Source organism: Podarcis tiliguerta (assembly GCF_965153285.1).
Source record: "Podarcis tiliguerta genome assembly, chromosome: 7".
NCBI lineage: Eukaryota > Metazoa > Chordata > Lepidosauria > Squamata > Lacertidae > Podarcis > Podarcis tiliguerta.
Genome location: NC_139540.1, coordinates 60,374,273 through 60,392,560, shown reverse-complemented (window position 1 = coordinate 60,392,560; position 18,288 = coordinate 60,374,273). Strand labels below are relative to the sequence as shown.

At 45.5% G+C, this 18,288-nt stretch overlaps 1 protein-coding gene and 1 long non-coding RNA gene across 10 annotated transcripts in view; both read left to right on the top strand.

Moving 5' to 3' along the window:
- Window positions 1-2,686, top strand: part of LOC310681664 — a 32,643-nt gene extending 29,957 nt beyond the window's left edge. For all 3 annotated transcript variants that reach the window (XR_014513469.1, XR_014513470.1, XR_014513471.1), the window contains one exon: window positions 48-2,686. This is a non-coding gene — a long non-coding RNA (uncharacterized lncRNA). The remainder of the gene's footprint in view (window positions 1-47) is intronic.
- A 698-nt stretch (window positions 2,687-3,384) lies between these two features.
- HIVEP1 (HIVEP zinc finger 1) overlaps window positions 3,385-18,288 on the top strand; it is an 83,550-nt gene continuing 68,646 nt past the window's right edge. Inside the window, exons 1-4 of one of the 7 annotated variants that reach the window (XM_083449249.1) lie at window positions 8,199-8,983; window positions 10,125-10,208; window positions 10,700-10,792; window positions 11,656-11,785. In XM_083449249.1, coding sequence (XP_083305375.1) covers window positions 11,740-11,785 — 46 coding nt within the window. In that variant the 5' untranslated portion in view covers window positions 8,199-8,983; window positions 10,125-10,208; window positions 10,700-10,792; window positions 11,656-11,739. Of the gene's footprint in view, window positions 3,504-5,991; window positions 6,415-7,637; window positions 8,136-8,198; window positions 8,984-10,124; window positions 10,209-10,699; window positions 10,793-11,655; window positions 11,786-18,288 lie in introns of those variants that run through there. The other 6 variants (XM_083449254.1, XM_083449251.1, XM_083449255.1 and 3 more) reach the window with 6 other exon arrangements.

Genomic DNA, 18,288 nt, shown 5'->3' with positions numbered 1-18,288 from the left:
CTGATAGCAGCTCCTTGCACTGACTCTAAACCTCTGCTGCCCTGCAGGATATCTTCAGGAGAAGAAAAGGCTAAGGAATAAAACCTACACAAATCTGAAGTGGAGTCCCTCATTCGAGCATCTCCTGCAGCCAAGCTGGTGCCAAATGTCTTGCTCTGCTTTCCTTTGGACCACCTCAATGAGGTCCTGTCATCTGGGCTGCCCAGGACCTCTATACACACTGCCCAGGCTTGCGTCCTGGGGAGGTCATTTTGGTGCTGCTAACACAGCAGTTTGACTTCACCCCCAGAGGCACACTCCATTGTCTCTCGAGACCGACAAATGCCAGCAACAACAATCTCTGCTTTCTCAACATCATGTGTAATAATATGCACCTCTATCCTGTCCCCTTGTCTTTCCCCCTAAACGATAACCTCCAAATGCTGTAACCTCATGTTTTCCCCGCCTCCAGTCTCAAAGCTGCCTAACACGATGAAGCTTACCCTCAATGCCATAATACTTCAAAAAATGTGAATGGAAGTATTTTTCAAATCGTATGTCTAGAGCAATCCTAATCTACTTTATTCATGTGAAGGCCTTGAGAAATCTCTTGAGCCTCTTGAATAAACGGAATTATGTTGTAGAACTCATTCTTTACTTTGGAGATTTACAATTATCAGTGTATAAAATGTTCCCCAACAAAACAGAAAAGAGCATGACTAGATTGAGGCCTATTCTCCCCCACCCAACCCGCCTCCTGCCTGATTACCGTAATGAGAATAGAAGCATCCTCCCTGGCCGCTCCACCATCCTGTCACTGGGGCTGCTCTCACTGCCTTCTATGCATTGGGGCTGAACCTCTGCAGCCGGAAGCCTGTTCTATTTGGGGGGGCTCCCTGTACAATTCAGAACCCTGGAAGACGGGTTCTGAATTGCAAGAGGGGCCTGCGTAAGTAGAAAGGTCTCGCTCCTGCAGAAGTTGGGATTGAGCACGCAGAGGGCTGCAGGCATGCCAACTGTAATGTGACGAGCGACAGGTTATCACATGAGGTGGAGCACCTGAAAAGGGCTTAGCTCAAGAGGGAAAGACTAGAGCAGCCCCTGTATGATTAATGCAAACACTGAGCTGGGTCTTGCACAAAGGCAAGACCTTAGCTCTCTATGCAGGGACAAAAACAGACCTTTACGGTTGTGATTGGGCCCATTTATTGATGGCAACAGGCTGCTTAATTGTACGGTATCAGGAAAATTCAGTCAGTCCAAAATACCAGAGAATAAGTGTTGAGATATTATGGGATGTCTGAAACTGACAGATTTTATTCTACCCATCTAGGTAAACCTATACTCCTATATAGAGAAAGTACAATTAAGATGGTTTTTCCCCCCAGGATTGGAGCAGACACAAAAGCATAACCAGGAACAGTTCAGTAAGTTAGCATAAAACCATTTTAAACAGAAGCATTTTCAAAAATCAACACCTAAAATATTTTAAGTAAAAGCAATCTGGAAGAGATGAGTTTTGCTGGTCCATTTAGGCATATATAGAAGAGGCCAGCACAATTCAGCAGGGAGGGAATTCCAAAGTCGGGGTGGAGTGGGAGATCACCACTAAAAAAGACCTTGCCTCTTGTGCCTACCAACCAACCTAACCAATAGTATTGATGGGTCCACAAGCAGGGATTTCAAAGTTGTTCTTAATGTAGGAGCAGACTCATCTGAAAGAATCCTTCAGATGACTGACCCTAATTGTAGAGGGTTTTAAAGATAACACCAGCATGCATGCATTAACCAGAGATAATCTGGTACATATCCATATCCACTTTTATTTTATTTATAATAGCTATATATATAATGAATTTACAGTGTAATCCTAACCATTTCTGCTCAGAAACTAGTCAGGAATGGCCATGGGAGCTCAGTTGTAGAACATGCACTCTACATGCAAAAAACCACAGTTCTCTAGAGAGGGGTGGGAGAGAACCTTCTGAAATCCTGGGAATCACTGCGAGTTATTGTAGGATGTTGCCTTAGACTGAGTCAGACCATTTGTCTATCTAGCTCAGTACTGTCCACAACTGACTGGTCTTTAACTGGTGGCTTGATCCAAGGTGGGTTGCAACAGGAGTGCTGCCATCATGCAAATACATGGGGAAAGATTCAGAAATGCTTGTTAGGTTCAAGAGTGGGTCCTTGGAAAAGGTCAAAAATACTTGGTCTACAGTGACTGGCAGTGATTCACCAAGATTTCATTGGGCCCAAAACAGTATAGTGTTATGAGTTTGTGGGGTGCCTGGACCCCGCTTCTAATTCCTGGGTGCAAGATGCTGGATTTAGCATGTTAAAATACAAGCCAGGAGCCAGCCTGGTAATGGTCTCTGTGCCAGAGAGCAAATGGGCAGAGGGCCTCCCTTAACTTAGAATAATTTAGAAAGACAAAGGCCTCTGAAGTGTAGTTTTAGAGTTGGCAGGAGAGTAGTAGTCCCTAGGATCACAGTCAAGGATGACGGGGCTGGAGGAAAAATAGTGGCAGTCTGTTAAATACAGCAAGCTGGAGAGGGGAACCAGAGCACAATGTGAGCTGCCTGCTTGAATTGGGGGTTGCAGCAACGGGAGACACAGGACCCTCTTGGAGTGTAATGCTTTGAACCCCTCCATTGCAGACTCAGGCTGTATACATGTGCAAATAAACCATGTATCCTAAAGACAACACAGTCTCCACTGTGTCTCATTTCCAAAAAAACGGACTCTGGGTAAGCAGCTGGAACCCCTGGAATCTAGGCCCAGTCAGAGATTGGGGTGGCACAAATAAATCACATTATGCTATACAAAATCTGTGTGTGGGAAGGTGGGGCAGAATGAAAGTTTGAAATAAATTATCCCTTTATTGGCTTTGGGTGCTGTTAGCTGCCTTGGCCATTTTACAGAAAAATAGGATAAAATAATATTTTAAGCAAGTTAAAAGGGGGGAAATGTAAACCCTTGTATAGGAGTAATTTTTGAGATTTGTTTGGAAATGTACCAGCATTAATTTACTATCTCTTTTTCTACACACACACATCTGATGACTCTTAAAACAGTGCTAGTACCGTTAGCATCATGCAACCGAGTCGGCTGCAAACCCGGGGCAACGCGTTGCAGGAATCCTCTCTTGGAAAAATAACACTGCTTTCTGCTTAGCAAGGACTTCTCGTCGCTGCTGCTCCCCTCGTCTCCTGCCCTGGAAGGAAGCCGCAGAAACCGCCCCAGACGCCCCCCGACTCGCTCCATCCCTAGAAACAGCCGAGGGTGCAAACCAATCAAAGGAGCGCAGCCAAGAAACCCCGGCCAGGGCCAAAGAAGGGGAGCAAGCGCGGGTAGGAGAGAGCCAGAGAGAAAAGCGAGCCTTAGGCGCCTCCCCTTCGTATTTCCTCTCACGCCCACTTCCAAGCGCGGAGGGGACTGCCTTCGGCTTTGCTCGTTTTCTGTGAAAACTTCCCCGGCGAGACCCAGCGCGGACTTTCCCTTTCTCCTTTTTTGTTCCCGGGGTGAGTTTATTTCTGCGTTTCGCGGCCCGGGGCTGGGCGAGGCTGGAGGGGAGCGAGAGGGGGGTTGGGTGGCGGTGGGGGCCCCGGGCTTTGCGCGCCCTCACCCACGAGGCGCCCTCTTGCATTGTGGGGTGTGTATTTCTGGCCGCCGCCGCCTGCTCGGTCTGTTGCCACGGGAAGGAGGAGGGGATTCAGCGTGGCTGGGAGCGAACGGGAAAACCCAGCGAGGGCAAGAGGAAGCAGGAGGGGGAGGAGGCGCGGCGGCGAGGAGGAGGAGGAGGGACGCAGCCTGCATGACCCGCCAGCAGCAACAAGGAGGAACCTCCGGGATCTCCGCGTCAGCAGCAACAGCCCCAGCTATGTGCATACATGGGAGGGTGCGCGTGTGGCTGCGTTGGAGGGACGGGCCTCGGCAGGGGGGCGTGCGACGGGCATCTGCGCGGGAGGCTCCGCTTACTTGGGAAGAACTTTGCCCGTCGAGTTTTGTCTGGGTGGTTTTGTGTCCGCCTCCCCCCACCCTCTTTTGCGATTAGGCAAAGGTGCGGGACGGGAGGCGCACATAGGTTTTGCCTTGACTGCTTCCAGCCTTTATTTCCCTGACTGAGGTGGGTGCACTTTAGGAACACTTGTCAGGGTCTCCGAAGCACGATCCTGTGCCCGCTTAGCTGGGGCCGGGAAGGGAGACCCACGGAGGGCAGCTGGACTTTGGTTGGAGGAAACGTGCCATGCCACATGGGTGTAGGCAGAGGGGGCAGCAGCTGATCCCCTAAATCAGGTAAATAAAAATCCTTAACTAACTGACCAATCGAGTCACAGATAGCAGGGTTCTGCCCCCCCAACAAAAGGCCTGCGCCCCCAAACATAAATTCTGGTTACGTCAATGCCATGCCATGTGCTCTGTGTGAAGGGGATTGGTTGTGGTGGTCGCAATGGGAAGCTGTGGCAATTGCAGAAATTATGCCTTATCTGACTTCGCTCTGTTGTGGTATTTGAAGCTAGCACCATCTGCAACAGAATATGGTCCACTCTACTGTCTCTGAGATATGGCTGACGCAGAATAAATATTGGAAGGCACTAATAGCAGGATATTAAAAGTCTGTGGAAGCGCCCTCCCCTTTCAACAATAGCAACATGAACTGGAAGGGAAGTATTTTCTTTTGCAGAATATTTTTCATATTCCGGAGTGCTATGGTTGAACACACAAATGGGGAACCGGTGGCCCTCTGGACATGGGTGGACTAAAGTACCCATCAGATGTCACCATTGGCCTTGCTGGCTAGCGTTGATGGGAGTTGGAGTCCAGCTACATCTGGAGGGCCACAAATTGCCTGCCCTTGATCCAACACAGGGTTTCCCAAACTAGGGTCTCCAGCTGTTTTTGAACTACAACTCCCACCATCCCTAGCTAGCAGACTGGTGGTCAGGGATGATGGAAATTGTAGTCTCAAAACAGCTGGAAAACCAAGTTTGGGAAACAGTGATCTAACAGAAAAGTCTAGGTGCCTCGCACTTCAGAACCTGACAATCTTGCAGTGTAGACACTGCAGTTTGGCACAGGTGTCAAAATTGTCATTAGGCAGGACTGCTCCATGTTTTAAGATAAAGGGGTCACCTGCATGAACATTTAGGTACTGCGTGACACAGGTTCTCACTTTCAGGGCTAGCCAACATGGTGCCCTCCAACTCCTATTGGCCAGCAGTCAGGAGTCATGGGAGTTAGTCTTGTGGTCTGACACAATTCACCTTGATTCTGAATTTCTGTCCACCAAGGCCATACAGGTAACAAACTTGGCATCTATCTTTGCTGGCCTGATATGATCTCAGCTTCACAAATGTATCCTTTCCTGGTTCAGCTGTCTGGTGGGAGCATTAACTCAAATATAAGTGCCTCACAGGGTTGTGTGATTAGCCTGCTGTCTACCCCTATGTATCCTAACACTTTCCTTATAATGCATCAAATGACATACTTGCTTATTACTTATTTTGATTTGTATCCCACTCATTTCTTGAACATTCAAGGTGAGTTACAATATTTTTAGTGTACTAGATATAACTGATGTTAACAGCAGAAGCTACCCAATGCTGGCACCTACCACTGGTGTTTCAGTGTTTCCACAATTTCCGATCTTTTGCTCTTCCCCATGTTGTGCCATTGAAAAATCTAGCATGGAATCCTATGCTATGCTAGATTTTATGCATGTAAAACAATCACCCCTCCCCACTGTTGTAGTTCACAGTTGTGGACTGGGGCTTTCTTGTTAAAGAGAATGGTGGGCTTTAATCTGATCTAGCAAAACACTCTTTATGTTCTTTTAACTAGTTTGCATGTTAAGGTTTTTTTTTAATGCCTTAATCGTTTAGAAATCTTCAGTACAAACACTTGCTTCGTTTAAAACAATACTGGCAGACTATGGGGATACCTGTTGAAAAGAAGTGGGGGCGGCCAGAACCAATTAATAAAAACTTTCGGGGGGGGGAATTGGGATACTAATCCAAATTATCAATATGAAGGTGCCGCAAGACACCTGATCAGAGGGCATTGCAAGCCCAAGAAGGTGCTCGGCAACCCTCCTAACCAGACCTTCCCTCAGCGTCGGGGCGCGCGGCTGTGAAAACGCTAGAAGCTTCTGAACCTTTCTGCGTTGCGGAAGTGGACGGGCTAAGAAGGAATTCCCCCCTCCCCCCTCCTTCCTGTTATAAACTTTTCTTCTTCCTTTTTAGTTTCGGTTCTACCCTTTCTCGACGCGCCCGAGTGAGGAAACAAGGAAACCCCCTCGGCGACCCCTCCCCCTCCCTCCGCCAAGCCCCTCCCCTTTCGCTCCTCGGCGAGGCAGACAGGGCGAAGGGGGCGGGGCCCGGGAGACCCGCTGACGTCACCCGGCCCGCTTCCTGCAATAGAAAGTGAGGGAAGGTAAAGCAACCCCCTTTTCCAATTATCTCCTCACCCTCCCTTCACCCCTCCCCCCCTCCCCACGGGGGGGGGCGGAGGTGCAGCCGGCGCTCGCGCGCTCGCCTCCCTCCCTTCCTTGTAACGTGGGTGGCGGGGGGCGCGGAGAGACGGGGCGGGGGGGGGGGGAGGAAGAAAGAAAAAAGGGGGAAGCAGCAGCAGAGAGACCTGCCCAGCCCCCCTCGCCTTCCGGCGCGTCCCCGCCCATTGACCCCTTCCTTCAACGCCCCACATCTCACCCCCCAACTACTCCAGCTTGTTGGTCCCTACAACCGCCTTCCTCCCCTTTATCCCTTAAACTCGGGTGCCCAGACCCTAATTTCGCCCGCAACACTGTGCCTGCCCCACATATGCCCCCCCATTCTTCACCTTCTCTCCCCCCCCCGACCCCTGTTATCAGGGACTTGCTTCTCACCTGGTGCCTCAGTGTGACCCCCCCCCCCGCACAACAGTATCTTACTCCCTCTCACACACCCCTTTCACATCTCAGGGTTTCTCTGAGGGGGGAGGGGAAGAGGTTTATTGGGGGGCTGGGAAGGTGGGTTTGAGTAATTTGGGGTTGGGGGAAACGAAGGATGGAAGCGAGGGGGCGGCGACGGTGTGTGGTGGTTTTGCGTTGTCAGAGGGGTGGTGGGGGGCAGCCCTCCTTGGGGGGGGGTCAGCGCTGTGGGGCTGGGCGAAGGGCACCCCACAGAGGAGTTACAAGTTCCCTGAAGAAGGTTGGGAACGAGGCGGGGGAAGGCTTTCTCCCGAAGCGTGGCCGCGTAGAGTATTTGCGAAATGGCGGGATATTCGGAGTCTCTGAGGGGAGGAAAACACTAGTGGGTGCACTGGCACTTGACGCTGCGTGGAGTGAAAGGAAAAGTATTCGGGTGTGGAGAGACTTATTTCTGAAACGTTCCTCAGGGGGAGCGAGGTGCAGGGATTGTGATCTGTGTAGATAGCGGGAGCCGAGTTGACACGCGCGTTACACTACTGAACGTGTGGATGTGGTGAGGGAAACGGAGGCACGCGGCGACTGTGAGGTTCGAAAGCGGAGGGAGAAGCTCGGGGGGGGGGTTGGGGGTTGGTGAAAATGTGCGAGGAGAGCCGGTGGCGCTTGGCACACAGGGAGTGGGGGGAAAGGTGTCGGACTTGGCGTGGGGAGGTGGGGAAGAATGAATGCCCTCCTCGACGGCTCCGCTTTTGGCGAGGGCCCCGGGGCTGCCGAGGAAAGAGAGGGCAGAGCTGGCCCCGCGGTGCAGCCACCTGACGCCGGATCAGAACCGGGTGTGGATGGGTCTCGCCGGCCCATCTTGACATGCTCAGGAGCTGGCTGGGGCCAGAGTTGCGTGGAGAGAGAGGGATCTCGGTGCTCCTCCTGCGCGTGTGGGGGCGGGGGGCGCTGCCGTGTTTGTGTCTGTGCGGAATCAGGTTGTGGTGAAGACTGTGTGTGTGCGTCTGAGAGACGGGGGGGGGGGAGGAAGAAGAGGATGCTGGGGAGGGGGGTTTAGCGCCGGGTCATGTTTGTGTTGGAGGTTGTCAAGTGGAGGAGGATCCCAGACGCCGCCGCCGCCGCGCAGGGGTCGCCGAGCTTCCTAGCTGCTGCTGTTGCTGCCGCCGCGGCCGCTGCTCCTTCGCGCCAGCGCCGCCGCCGCCGCCATCAGCAAGAGCAGCAGCAGCAGCTCCGGCTGCCTTCTGAGCAGGTTTGCTGGGGGATCTAGGAAGGGTGGTGGAAGGCGGGGTAGGGGGAGAGAAAGAGAAGGGACCCGGGCGCGCACGCACGCTGTGCAAACATCCTCGCTGTAAGACTGGAGAGCCGCCTCCTGAGCCCTTTCTGCTTGCAACGGCGGGGACAGACGCAGCCCACCACGAAGTCTCCCTTAATAAGGAGCGCTGCGGGGCAGGGGAGAGTCGGGGGATGGGTGGCGCAAGCGATGGGCCCGGGAAGAAGCCTGCCTGCCTTGGCGGCTCCGGCTGGCGAGGTTTGTGTTTGCTTGCGTGCACGCTCCTGTTTGCTCCTGTCCTTTTCCCGGCTGCGTGCGTTTGTATTCGCTGGCGCTTGCAAATCCTGCAAGGTAGGCTTTCGCGCCTGGGCTTTGCTGTGTTGTGGTGAGAAGGCATTCTTGATCCCTCCCCTCCCTTGGGTCGGTCCCGGTTTGCACTCGTTCTCCTCCACCTCCTGGCATGTGTGCTGTGCTTTGTTCAGTGCAGCGTTGCAGAGGGGTTTTCCCAAGCTCCACCCTCTTTCTTTATTCATTCATGTTTTTCCCTTTGCAACAGTACTGCTCGCAGGGCTCCCCGCCGTCATTGCGTCTCTCTCGTTCTCATTTCCATCTTTTCCGTAACACTGTCTTGTTAAAGAAAGCGGGGTTTCCTCTCCCGTCCTTCCCTTTGACCTCCCCCAACTAATGAATACGGAAAAAGAGATCCCTGATCTCTTCGTATTTAAAAGGATTGTTTGTCTTGCGCCTGCTATGCTTTCCCAGAGTCTGAAAAGAGAAGGTGGGAGGAGGATCCTGCTGGTGGCCGACGGAAGTACTACTTTTAAAGTGTAAATATTATGTAATGTGCTTTTTGTATGTTGTATTCAAACACCCCTGAATTATTACTGTTAGGCAAACATATGCCAGTTCTTATTATTAATTGCTAGTGATCCAGTAGTTGGGCTTGATTAACCAGTGGTACTGAGTAGGAAGCTGAAATTTGTAGGCATTGCTATTTGTTCTAGGTTTTTGACATCACATAGTACCCCTGTGGAACAGATCTACCCATACACAAAATGGGAGTCTCCATGGTTGGGGGCTTGTTCAGTCGACAGAGTAATGGGACAGAGAGAGAAAGAGTGTGTGTCCCATCAAGGGAGTTTGGGGAACTTAGAGCAGCCTAGCCCCAGGAAAATAACATTGAATAGCTGGTCCACCTTTTAACTATTCTGATCAATTAAAACATTGAAAGGGTGAACAGTTGACATGTCCAGGGCTTTTTTCTTCACCCCTTCAACAAGAGGAGGAAAAAGGATAATCTCTACTATACTGCTCAGACTGGGAATTGTGCAGCCAGCTGCAAAACCACACTCTCTTCCCTGCACTACTATGATTGGGGAGCTGCCCCTCCCAACATTTGTTTCAGGGAACAAGGGACACTGAGTTCCCCCTCAGTTTGTTCATTATGTAGATTTGGAGGCCAAAACCCAGTTTTCTAAACATTTTGCAAAGATTTTACTATTCTAAGCATTACAGATTAATAAAAATGGTTCATCCAGCTAAAAAGAATAGCACCCAAGAGAAAGGAGTCGGATACATGTTATATTTGCAGTCCTTTCCATGAATAAATGTTGCATGATGTTAGTGACCGTGTGCCTGTTAGGTGCAGACATTGGCCATCCTGCTTGATTATTTTCAGGTTGACTGCTTATAGCCCTCATTCATTTAAAACAAAAACAGAAAAGGACATTCTGTCTTCCTCCAAGATCTTCCTCTTTCAACTTATTACCCATAAATAGACCCCTCTTAACTTTTTGTAACATGCTGTCCAAAGACTAGTAGGGTGAGCCTAGCAATCCACAAAGCAGCGATCCTGTGACTTTTTTTTTTTACACACAACATATGTTGCTGTTGTATTTTTACCTGTATTATAGTTACAGGTGAGCAAAGTGCTGTTGCACTCATGTCCAGCTTGCATGCTTTCCACAGGTATCATCAGCCACTGTGAGAGCAGGATATGGACTAGAAGGGACCATCTGATCCAGCAGGCTCTTCTTGTGTTTCTGTGACAGGGTGTGTGGGTTAGAGTAGTATTCCTTCAAAACAATGAGTATTTGTATTAAGTGAGAAATGAATGTGCGTCTAAGCAAATATTTGCTTAGCTCTAAGTTATAAAAGAGTGCCTTTTCAGGGTTTGCACCCACAGAGAGGTCTGCCTAGTGCTTACATGATGACCTTTTTAGGTGCCAGATGAAAACATTTTCCAGTCATGAATATTCTTTTTCTGCTTTTAAAAATTTGTTGTACTTATGTCATTCTCTGTTGCTAGTTTTATTCTGTGATAAATTTTTGTTTCCTATTGTATTTTATGTTTTAAAATTTTGTGAACTGGTCAGAACTTTGTCATTAGGTGGTATATAAATATTAAAAATTATTTGTTTTCAAATTTTATATATAGTGAATTCATCCTACTTCGTTTCATTTGTCAGCTTGTTATCTCTAGGGTATTCTGTTCTTCAGATTTACCTTTCTCCATCTCTCCTTTTTCTTGCTTCTTATTGCAGCTCTTAAAGGCACAGGGACCCTGCCAGAGAAAAAAGACTCAGGTTGTCACCTATCGCATGTGCACTTTAAAGGAAAAGCTGTAGCTCAATAGGGTATGCAATCTATGAATATCTGGGTTTGGTTGTCAGCACTTCTTGTCTTGGGGTAGTGTGTGAGATGCTGGAAAACAGTAGCCAGACAAAATTGTATGATTGAGTTGGATACCTCATTAGGTCTATATAGTAAATATTTAGACCACAACATTTTAGATGTTGTAAGAAATACTTTTCCTTCATGCCCTGTTAGTGCTTCCAAAAGCTGTCAAACAGATGCCTGGTGGAAGGAGTATTCTAGATTTGATGACCCTTTGGTCCAATTGAGCAGGGAGTTACTACATTTTTAGCATGATTATAGTTGCATTTGTTAAGTTTCGAAGGCCAAGGCATAGCTCAGTGACAGTGGAAATAGGCTAGCCTATCCAGATACTACATTATTTATGAATTGCAACAAGTAGAACTATTTCAGTTCTTACCAAAAGACTTGACTCAGTTTGGGATTGTTCTAAATAATTGATTTTAGTAAGTCAGGATTAATGTATTTGCTAAGTTGCAAGTGTGGTTTTAAACCATGGTCCTGACTTGAGCGGGTGACTTAGTATTTATAAATAAAGCATGTTAAGTGGTAAAGCTAGAATAATGCCATAGTTCTATTTTTAGTCATTTTGTGGCTTTTCTAAATCTTTGTATGCTACTGGGGGGTGGGGTAGTTGATTGGGATATATATTTCTAAATGATTTTGCATACCACTAATATTCTGTCTGAACTTGTGAGTATGAAATAGTGACTTTTGTGTGTGTAAAAAGTTTAACCCAGTCTAATGTGATTAATAGCAGCCCATGGTAAATTCATTAAATCAATATGATAGTTCTAGATCTGCTGCTTATCACCTTGCCTAATCTTACCATCTTTCCCCCCAGTATGTGGATTGACTGACCCCATTGGCATGTTTATGGAGCTGCTTTCGGTCTATTCTCCACTTCTGGAAAACCGCCTATGACTGGATGAGAATGCCTCGAACAAAACAAATAAATCCTAGAAATCTGAGAGGTAAGAAAAGAGTTCTGCTTTGGTAAGATAAAAATACACAAATAATAATAATAAATCAAATCATCATAGACTTTAACAAATTAGATTGCTTTTCTTGTGTTGATGTGAATTGCCAGGTGAAGGCTGGCTAAAGTGCAGCGTAGAAATGCTTGCATTTACTGTACTGATCATTGTACTTAAAATAATTTGGAAGAAATGTTCATTGAATGATATCTAAGTCATATTCATAGTGTACCCATTGAAATCACTGGGCTTAAATAACTTAAATTACATTTTAGCAGTGTCACCCAAATTCCATTTCTTTCAAACACACAGACTCAAAACTTTCAACATGGGCTCTTTCCTAGATCCAGCTTCAGTTTCATAGCATTTTACACACATGGATGATAGGTAGCTGAAATACCAATTCTCTCTCTTTCCCTTATCTGTTTGGTTCTTCTGTGTTTCTATTGGCTGGTTCATAGTAAGTAGCCTGAAAATTGTTGAGACTGGTAGAAACTTTCCATGCATGTTAATGAAGTAGGTTCTGTTTAACTGCACTGCACTGATGATAATGGGATAGTTTATCACTTCTCTGGTCTTGGTGATAAGATGTAACTTCTTTTTTAAAAAAAGTGTAATTATTAAAGTGCCAAATTGTCACAGGTTTCTGCTAAAGTCCAAACAGGTATGTGGCCTGACATTTACTGAGTATAAGCTTTCTTAGCGTTTTTCTTGAAGCATCTGTGGCATTTGAAATAGATTTTGCTGTTTTCAGAAGCCAACCAGCTTTCAGTTAAACTGTGCTGAAGGAACAGTCAAAGATGATAGGGCACATGCCACCAAAGTCACCTGGATTTTTATAAGATTTCCTGGCCTTGCATTCAGCAGTGATTGGCTACATGTGCAGGTCCCATTGCTGGATTTAGTAGCCATGCACGCAGTTGCAGATCTTCAGTACTGTCAGCTTTGACAGTGGACACAGCTCCTTGTTTGGATGGGGGGAACTAAATTAGATCCTTCTTCCTCTTGGTCTGGCTGATTAGGCTTGAACATGTGTTAAGTGGTTTGGTACATCACACACACAGCTCTCCAGATTAGGGCCAGTGATCTTAAATTAATTTTGGATAGTTGATTTAAGTAACTGCAGTGAAAAATCGTGTTGAAGGATGGAAGAAAATCATCTACAAAGCTTGGTTTTGTACTGGTTGCATTCCCTGTACCTTCTCACTCACTTTAATGTTCAAAAGCTATTCCTGCCATGCTGCTCTACAGCTGTCATTCATTAAATTGAGCAAATCTTCTTGGTATAAACTTGGGCCCAAATTTGTTCACTGAGATTAGCACTCTGATTCTAAACATTTTCACCTGTGAATCTCTGTGCCTCTAATGCCACTGTAATGTTTACGCACTGTATAATCTCTTATTTTTGACATTGTGCTTAGATAAAGATGGGACATGCCATCTGCTCCTTGTAACTGCAACTCAGATATTAGGATTTTTCACTGCACCGTATACTGACAACACCTGGGCAACATTTTCAGCAAGGTGTCCATGCTGAAATCTGTAACCATTTGGGACAGCAAGGCATGTGTTTTAAGTGAAGATGTGGTTCACTGAATTCTCACAGGATCCAGCAGCTTACATAAAACTCTCAAGGGTTTCCAACCCCAGTTTACAATCACTTTGCTTTTAAATGTAATTGGGCATTTACTAGAGTTTGAATCCAAGCATCTTCTAAAAGTGATGTTACTTCTGATTTGGCCTGGTATGTGAAGACTGGAGCCTAACCAACAGTGGAGTAGTTTTAACCTGGTTTTATGTGGCAACTAATTATCTTACTTCACACTCCTTATTATATTGTTAATACGCTGTAAGTTGCCTCAAGTCCCTAGGGTGGAACCATTCAGAAATATACTTATATATTGTGAGTTAAATATTATGGGCATATGGGATATTAATAGGGACTGAAGTAGTTCTTTGGCTTTTGAACCTACTTGTAGCCACATGGCATAAATATTGCACCATCTTTTTTTAAAAAAAAGGAAAGGAAAGGGTCTTTGTGGCCAGTTTTTCCTAGCTTTTGGATTAAAAGCACTGTCAGCCAGAGAACAGGGGTGTGGGGCACTGTCTGCTCTGTCAGTGGAACATTGCAAAACATACGTTGTGTTTGGAGCTGGAAAAATATTTCCGTTTCACAGGCAGCAAGTGTACCATTTTTAGCTACATGCCTTGCATACGGTCAAATGAATATTTCCAAATTACCAGTTTACCTGCCTATTGAGGCACCTAGGATTTTTCAAATCCTGATTATATTGGCCACTCTGAGAACAGTGTATTGTGGAAGATCAACTGAGATAACTGGATCTGATAAGCAGATTTGCATGATTTTTTAGGATCTCTGTTAACAGCCTTTGCTTTCATTAATATTTACGTGTCACATTTAGGTTCCTCATGCTGTATTTATGTCTCAAATGCTTCATGATATCAGCTGACAAATTAAGACATTATTCCATAAACTCAGTGCAGTGCAATCTATATTTACTTAGAAGTAAGTCCCACTGTGTTGTTCTGGTGCTTACTCTGTAGTAAATGTGATTAGGATATTAGCCGTAGGCACTTAGCGGGTTGACACTTAATGCTACCCCAGTGGAGTTTTGCACTTGCATTTCATTCCTTTTTAAAGTGGCACACGTGTCACTTTAAAAAAGGTCTTAAGTTCATATTTTGCTGAGCTAAAGTTGTTAAGTGAACAAGGATGCAATGCTTTATATTAATCGGAGGAGACCAAGAAAACATGTAATTGAAGGTGTGTCAGATAAGCAAAATGGAATGTAAGTGGATTACGTATAAACTTGGATTTTTTAATCTTCAGTAGGACACTATTTTTTTCTTAATTTTGCCTTTTAAACATTTTGTTTTTTAGCTTGCATTTGTTCTAATAATATAAAAAAAAACCAGGAAGGCTGCACGAAGTACTTCTAAAATAGTCACTGTACTAGAGAAAACTTGTTTACAAGTTTCCCTGATACTAAAAATCCTTTCTGAATGCAAGTATTTTATAATATTTTTGGGATCTTTCTGCTTATCCTATAGGAATATCTTACACTCACCAATAAGGTCTTCATCAGAAGTCTGTCAGTTTAGATTCTAACTGTACATTTGCTAAATTTCAAACCCATTACATCCCAAAGGCTTGCTTCCATGTACACCAGCATTTATTGAAGCAATCTTGTTTGCCAGGTAAAATTTGGAGGTGCCCATTGTTTCTGGCTTTTGGTGCTCATCTGCATAGTTGGAGGCAAATCACTATCCCTTAGCCTCTATTCCAATTTACAGAATTAAAACAATAATATTCTATCTCTTGCTAATGTTAAGGTTAAAGGTAAAGGGAGCCCTGACCATTAGGTCCAGTTGTGACCAACTCTGGGGTTGCGGTGCTTATCTTGCTTTATTGGCTGAGGGAGCCGGCATACAACTTCTGGGTCATGTGGCCAACATGACTAAGCCGCTTCTGGCAAACTGCAGCAGCGCACAGAAACACTGTTTACCTTCCCGCTGGAGTGGTACCTATTTATCTACTTGCGCTTTGACGTGCTTTCGAACTGCTAGGTTAAGAAAGGGTAAATTCTGCTACAGAAGTTTCTTGCGCATTCTTCCAGATTCTATGCGGTATATAATCCTGATTATAGCCTAAGCCTTTTGTCTTAAAATCATGAAAACATTATAGCATTTATAGTATGCAGTCATTTAGACCAATTTATATAAATACCCAGTTATTCAAAATAATAAATTGCTTTTAGAGTGTTCTGTAAATATATACTTGAGTGTTAATAAGAAATTTTTGTATAATGATTCTTATGTGAAATAGAAGTGAACATTTTCTGCTGTCATTTCCCCCATCAATTCATTTTCCGCTTCATTCGCAGTTTTACTTTTTTTCCCTATGAAAATACTGGCCGAGCTGAAGGAAAGCAAATTTCTCAGGTTTTCCATTTGTACGTCATAGGATATTGTGCAAAATATTCTTGCTAAAGCCAAAACCCAGTATTTGTTAGCCTTCTTATTGATGATTGCAGATCTTGCAGTATTTTTTGTTTTGTTTGCTGTTTCTTGGGTCTAAAGATAACTGCTGAGTTAATGAAATCTAACTGGCCTAAAAGGTTCTGACTGAAGTACAGCACTTGTACCGGCTAATCCCCGAGACTGAACAAATGACTAAGTGTATTGGTCTGTAAGGTCAAATATAAAACGACAGAGTAGTGCAGTACCTTAAAGACTACCAAATTCATTATGGCACAAGCTTATGTAGACTAGAGTCCATGACATCAGATGCATAAAGTGTAGTCATAAGCTGGCAGTCATATATACATGTGGATGTAAACGGAAACATGGAGTGAAATAACAGTGGAATATGAAAAGTGCTGGCTGATTAAACACATTAGAAATGAGTGTACAGTGCACCGTCATCTTTTCTAAGAGCCGTTGTATATAAGTAGTAAAAAGTAAAGGTAAAGGGACCCCTGACCATTAGGTCCAGTCGTGACCGACTCTGGGGTTGCAACGCTCATCTCGCTTTACTGGCAGAGGGAGCCGGCGTACAGCTTCCGGGTCATGTGGCCAGCATGACTAAGCCGCTTCTGGCGAACCAGAGCAGCGCACAGAAACGCCGTTTACCTTCTTGCCGGAGCAGTACCTATTTATCTACTTGCACTTTGCCGTGCTTTCGAACTGCTAGGTTGGCAGGAGCAGGGACTGAGCAACGGGAGCTCACCCCGTCGCAGGGATTCAAACCACGACCTTCTGATCAGCAAGTCCTAGGCTCTGTGGCTTAATCCACAGCGCCACCCGTGTCCCTCATGTAGGTAGTACATTTTACTGCATGCTATTTGCATCTGACAGAATGCAAATATTTTATTAATTGATGGATAGATTGATTAAATTTGTCAGCTGCTTGTTTTTTGTTTTGTTTTTGCCCAGGGCAACCCAAAGCAACTTAACAACCAACCAAATAGAGTAAAAGTGAGAATTCCTGCTGCTTTGGTCATTCAGGAATTAGGAAGTTATCCTATCTTCAGTTAGTCCTCCCTTTAGCATGTGTTGTTACAATATCTGCATTAAAAAAACCCAGTCATGTCCTTTTGTATGTATGCATTTTGATAGGTATGTACTGATTTGCATTTATTTATTTAATGGTAACTATTTGGGCTGCTGAGAAAGAAGCTAAGAGAAACTGTTAAAATTCTACCTTCTTTGGTGGTATCTTTGCTCAACACCTACACTGACTCTGTCTTTGGCCAAAGGAAAGCAATGCCCAACCTGCTGATAACAGAATAACCGAGGCAAGGAGGGAGCTGCAGCCAAAGATAGGAGAAGAGAGGTGGTAAGGGAACACCTAGCTACTTTCAGTAAATTCAGACCTCCAGGGCCTGATGAGCTGCACCCAACGGCACTAAAGGAGCTTTCAGAAGTAATCTCAGAGCCTCTGTCTACAATCTTTGAGAATTTTTAGAGAACGAGTGAGATCTCTGCAGACTGGAGGCTTCTTCAAAAAGGGGAAAAAAGAAAACCTAGGTGACTACCAACTGGTGAGCTTGACATCAATACCAGGAAAGGTCTTAGAACAGATAATTTACCAGTCAGTCTGTGAGCACTTAGAGAAGGATGCATGGGCGTAGTTGGGGTGCTGGTGGCAGGTGCCCCCCTAAATCAAGTAAATAAATAAAAAAGCCCTTTAGATTAGGTTTTTTATCCTATTGTATTCTGATAAAGCTTTAATAAAATCTTATTTTAAAAGAGAGAGAGAATTGGGCTCAAAGTAATGAAATGAATTTCAGTAGGCACAAATGTAATGTTCTACATTTAGGAAGAACCTGGTGCACAAATATAAGATAGGGGACAACTGGCTTGCCACAAGTACATGTGAAAAGGATCTAGGGGTCTTAGTAGGCCACAAGCTTCACTTTAGTCAGCAGTGTGATGTTGCAGCGAAAAAGTGAATGCTGTTCTAGGCTGCATCAACAGAAGTATAGTGTTCCCAATAAAGGGAAGTAATAGTCCTGCTCTATTCTGCCTTGGTCAAACCATAGCTGGAATACTGTGTCCAGTTCTGGGCACCACAATTTAAGAAGGATATTGACAAGCTGGAATGTGTGCAGAAGAGGGTAACAAAGATTCTCAAGGGTCTGGAAACCAAGCCTTACCAGGAACAGTTGAGGGAGTTGGGTGTGTTTAACCTGGGAAAGAAGAAACAGATGAGATATGATAGCCATCTTCAAATATCTCAAGGCCTGTCACATGGGCGATGGAGCAAGCTTGTTTTCTCTTGTTCTGAAGGGTAGGACCTAAACCAAGGGCTTCAAGTTACAAGAAAGGAGATTCTGACTAAACATCAGGAAGAACTTTAAGATAGTAAGAGCTGTTGGAACAGACTCTCTCGGGAGCTGGTGGACTCTCCTCCATCTGAGGTTTGCGATTCCTGCATTGCAAGGGGTTGGACTAGATGACCCTCAGCGTCCCTTCCA